The sequence below is a fragment of the Ictidomys tridecemlineatus genome, chromosome 4 (assembly GCF_052094955.1).
Source record: "Ictidomys tridecemlineatus isolate mIctTri1 chromosome 4, mIctTri1.hap1, whole genome shotgun sequence".
NCBI classification, from domain to species: domain Eukaryota; kingdom Metazoa; phylum Chordata; class Mammalia; order Rodentia; family Sciuridae; genus Ictidomys; species Ictidomys tridecemlineatus.
The window spans coordinates 14,960,404-14,965,489 of NC_135480.1; the positions used below are offsets into that span (position 1 = coordinate 14,960,404).

Below are 5,086 nucleotides of genomic sequence, written 5' to 3' on the forward strand. Positions count from 1 at the left end.
AGTTTTCTCTGCCTCCTCCTCTAGTTCAGCTTCCTGATCTTACACAGTCTCATAGGAAACTCCCCGTCTGTGCAAGGCAGGAAGAACCTGAAGACTGAAAAGTGTCCACGTTCTCGCCTCAGAGGAATTCATACACCTATTCTTCTAGACCCGGGCTCTTCTTTCCATCCACTCCCTAATTCCAGACCCTACATCTACTCACTCACTCAACAACCACCGAGTGATACCTTACATCATGTTCTGTGTGTGCTTGGAGAGGAAGAATAGCAAACCAGCTATGACAGAATTTACTCTGTGAGCTTCAGCAAGACCTTTACCTGGCCCAGCCTTAGTTTCCCCCATAGATTTAGTCACTTTACTTGAGATCATTTTGTCCTGGATTTCTTTCATCCTGTGACTCTGTCCTTGATCTTCTAAAACTTACTATGCCATCTGCCAACTTAAAACTCCCATTCAGAGAGAGGGCTGAAGCCAGGAGCGGGAGGAAGATGAAGGAGAGGGAGGTAGAGAGACCCAGTCCTAGTGTGAAGTGTGGTCTGGGGGGAGGCGGCAGGAGTGCAGGAAGGGAGCGGAGGGACAGACCCACTGGCCAGGAGGGCCTGCCAGATGCTGGGACTGTCCTGTGAAATCTCACACCCTCCTGGCCCCCTGCCTTTCTTGGCTCCAGGTCAGACTGGATTTCAGTCCGCATAATTTGTCCCATTTAGATGACAACAGGAGGGTGTAGAGGACTGAGAAGGGGGTGCCCTAAAGGGCAGGCATGAGGTGATGGCCAGAGCAAACTGGAGGGATGGAGTCTCCGGTGAAGGTGGGTGTCGCCCAGAGGGAGGGGGCGGGGCCAGGAGGAGCTGCAGCCCTGTAGAGCGAGGATAACAGTCCGCCCAGCACTGCAGGGGTCAATTTGGTCTACTGGCCCAGTGACACGAAGGGGGAAAAAAAAAGTGGGCTGTAACTTAAAGATCTTAAGACTCACAAGTGAGGGGTTGGTCTGAGGGTGGGAGGAGGGAGTGACGGGTGGAGACAGCAGCCCAGGAGGGTGCAAGGAAGTATCTTAGCTGAGGCTGGAGAGAGTGGGGGGAAGTCTGCAGGGACAGACATCCTCCAGGGTCCAGAATCCAGAGCAGCTCCTTCTGCCTGCCGGGAAGGGCTCTGAGCATTCCTGCCCTTCTTGGCCACTGAGGCTCAAGCCACAAGCCCAGGGTGTTTGCTGTTGGTGACAGAGCCACCAAGCTGGTAGCTCTGGGACTCCCTGCCCATCTTCTTCTCCACTCCCCGGCATGGAGGAAGGTGGAGATTTCGACAACTATTATGGGGCAGACAACCAGTCTGAGTGTGAGTACACGGACTGGAAGTCTTCGGGGGCGCTCATCCCCGCCATCTACATGCTGGTCTTCCTCCTGGGCACCACGGGCAATGGCCTGGTGCTCTGGACGGTGTTTCGGAGCAGCCGGGAGAAGAGGCGCTCAGCTGACATCTTCATCGCCAGCCTGGCCGTGGCCGACCTGACCTTCGTGGTGACCTTGCCACTGTGGGCCACCTACACGTACCGGGAGTATGACTGGCCCTTTGGGACCTTCTCCTGCAAGCTCAGCAGCTACCTCATCTTTGTCAACATGTATGCCAGCGTCTTTTGTCTCACCGGCCTCAGCTTCGACCGCTACCTGGCCATCGTGAGGCCAGTGGCCAATGCCCGGCTGAGGCTGCGCGTCAGCGGAGCGGTGGCCACGGCCGTCCTGTGGGTGCTGGCCGCCCTCCTGGCTATGCCCGTCATGGTGTTCCGCTCCACCGGGGACTTGGAGAACAGCACCAAGGTGCAGTGCTACATGGACTACTCCATGGTGGCCACCTCGGGCTCCGAGTGGGCCTGGGAGGTGGGCCTGGGGGTGTCGTCCACCGCCGTGGGCTTCGTGGTGCCCTTCACCATCATGCTCACCTGCTACTTCTTCATCGCCCAGACCATTGCCGGCCACTTCCGTAAGGAGCGCATCGAGGGCCTGCGGAAGCGCCGCCGGCTGCTCAGCATCATCGTGGTCCTGGTGGTGACCTTCGCCCTGTGCTGGATGCCCTACCACCTGGTGAAGACGCTCTACATGCTGGGCAGCCTGCTGCACTGGCCCTGCGACTTCGACCTCTTCCTCATGAACGTCTTCCCCTACTGCACCTGCATCAGCTACGTCAACAGCTGCCTCAATCCCTTCCTCTACGCCTTCTTCGACCCTCGTTTCCGCCAGGCCTGCACCTCCATGCTCTGCTGGGGCCGCAGCACATGTGGGGCCAGCTCCCACGGCAGCAGCGGGGAGAAGTCCGCCAGCTACTCTTCGGGGCACAGCCAGGGTCCCAGCCCCATTGTGGGGAAGGGTGGAGAGCAGACACAAGAGAAATCCATCCCCTACAGCCAGGAGACTCTTGTGGTCGACTAGGGCTGGAACCAGAGAGAAGCTTGGCTCCCCTGGCCTGTCCCAACCTCTGCTCTTGCTCTCTGCAAATCAGGTAGCACTGCTGCACCTTCTCTTTGCACCTGCCCCCTGCCCTGACTCCATCTTGATCTCCTCTGCTTTCTTCATTCTTTCTTAGACCTTTGGGATTGAGCAGAAAGAGGCTTTGCTCTGCAGTCAGACCTGTGCTCTGCTACTTAGTACCTGTGAGATGGCCTCGCCCAAGGCTCACTTTCCCCTCTGTATCAATGGAGGAAAGTCATGCAGACCCTAAAACATTGATGTGTGAGAACGGATCCAAACTGTGCTTCCTTCCACCCTTTTCTGAGATCTTTGGCTTCTTTTCTCTCTCCTTCCTTTGAGTTTCCCTCTAACTCTACAAGTTTTACTGTTAATCCTCATCTTCTAGCTGCAAGCTCTCTCCCCACATGGACTCCCCCCTTCTCAGTCCTTCCTTCATCCTCATTTACTTCCGTCCTGCAGGGCTCCCAAGGGTTAAGGATCCTGAAGCTTGCAGAGACTGACCCTGCCCATGCCCTTACCCTGTTTTCTGAAAGCCAGCTAAGGAGTGGGCCGGACCTATGACGAGCTGTGTGTCAGCAAAGAATTAACGCTCCAGTCGCCGGGGCCAGGAGCTCCGGGATGTTTCCCAAAACTGGATCAGTTCTCTGTCATTTCAGGCTCCAGGGCCACCGTGATCCATGCAGAGAGCTTCCCTTCTTGCAGAGTCTCTGTGATACCGACCACAGATCCCCTAGATCCTTTCCTTCTTCCTCTGTAGTGGGTGAGAATTGGACAGCAATGGGCTGATGAAGCTGCGGAGTTTTACTACTTGGTTTTAGCACATGCATGGGGAGCTGGGAGGGGAGAACAGAGAAGAGGCGCTGAAGGGCTGTGTGTGTTGGTCTGTGTGCTGCTTGGCTTCCCCCTCCCCCAGTCCCCCTCCCTCCAGCCTCCTCTGGAACTGTGAACCGCAGGTCTCTCTCCCACCTCCCGCTCCCACCCCGTCATCTCCCCGATGTTTCTCCTGGGTGCTGGTGCCAAGAGTCACTTGGTTGGGGTGAGGATGCTTGCTTTTTGTCTGTGTGAATATATACATGAATACACATATCTCTATATGGATGAACATAACATGGTGAATGTTGTGGATGAATGAACTTGGATGGATCCCTGCTCCCTTCCCCTCTCCCCCGCCACCATGTCTCTGCTTGTCACACTGTACCTTTGAAGGAAGAAGAGACACATGGAGGCAATATAGAATAAAAGTGAGTGCACCTCCCCACTGGATTTGGGGGCTCCAACGGCTGGTCCGTACTTTAAAAAGTCTATGTTTGACCTGGCTGTCTGCAGGGACATCCTTCCCAGGAGCATCTGGGGCCCAAGGCTCGGGGAAGGAAGTCCTACTGAGCTGGGTTTCCATTCCTGCTGTAATTCCATGGTGGGAAGAAGAGGCTGGTCAGAGCTTCCCCTGGCCCCTCCCCACACCTCCCCACCCCGTTTTGAGTTTATTTCTCTCATTTATCTTTCTTTTCCCCAGGGTCAGTGGTCCCCTTCCCAAGGAAGGGGTGAGAGTCACAGGGTGGGCTTTGTCTCCCGTCACCATCAGGACTGAATCTCCTGGCTTCTGAGACTGGGTAGGGGGCTGGGGACAGTGAGTAGAGCAGTCATGGAGGGGCTGGTGGCCTGGTGTCCATAGGGACCTCAAGGACAAAATTAATCATGGGGCCTTTTCGAGCTGGAAATGGGGTGTGTGTATTCCGGGCTTTGTTCTTGAAGGACTCTGGAATGAAGGACAAGATGTGGACAGAGACGGGAAGAGCCCAGCTTGGTCATCCCTGGGATGGAGGTGGCTCTGGGAACAGAGGGGGAACAGACGGGCACTGGCTCCTCTCAGCTTAGTCTCCCCAGAACGTCAGACCAGAACGTCCCACAGAGGCCGAGCGCCACCCTCAAGGCATCCAGTCAAGACTGGAGGAGGCTCTCGAAGGCCAGAGGGTGCCCCCGACTCTCCTGAGTGAACCGCAGGGACTTCCTGCCCGGCACTCAGGCCCCGTCTGGGACAGTGGCAGAGGAGGCTGCCTTCCCCCCTGCTCCCCTTCCGCAGAATGCCTGTGCTCCTCGCTGACCTTGTCAGTCACCGTGTTCATCAAATAAAACTGTTTTGTGTAACTGTGGTGTCCGGAGCCCCTTCTCACCCAGGTGTCTGGGGATGAGGGAGAGAAGCCAGTGGGTGGGGGTTTCAGCAGGAGGTGGAATGAGGCGAGGGGAGCAGAGGGAGCCTCCGGCAGGGAGAGGAGGGGGGTGTGAGCAGATGGTGATCAGACACCAGCGAGGGAAGGGATGAGGCGAGGAGAAGGAGATAAAGGAACGGGGAGCTGCCAGGCGCCGTGCTCTGAAAGCCAGAGAACACATGGACACACATTCGGGATCCAGAGCACAGGTCTGGGGAAAAGTAGCCGCGTTGACTGTGTTCACCATCCCTAGATGATTTCTGGGGAAGGCCGGGCTGAGGGAGGCCTGCACCCTGATACATTCTTCCCAAATTAAAGTGGGCACAAAACACCAAAGAGTCAGAGAGAACTGGGCTCCGGGTGGTCAGTGACGGGGGAAGAAGAGGCTAAAATGATCCTGGGGGCGGGGGCGGGAAATGA

At 56.5% G+C, this 5,086-nt stretch overlaps 1 protein-coding gene across 1 annotated transcript; it reads left to right on the forward strand.

Annotated features, from left to right (window-relative positions):
• The first annotated feature begins 984 nt into the window (after window positions 1-984).
• On the forward strand, window positions 985-4,604 carry Aplnr (apelin receptor). Its single transcript, XM_078046003.1, has one exon. The coding sequence runs from the start codon at window positions 1,278-1,280 to the stop codon at window positions 2,418-2,420; it is 1,143 nt and encodes a 380-aa protein (XP_077902129.1). The 5' UTR covers window positions 985-1,277; the 3' UTR covers window positions 2,421-4,604.
• The last annotated feature ends 482 nt before the right edge of the window (window positions 4,605-5,086 follow it).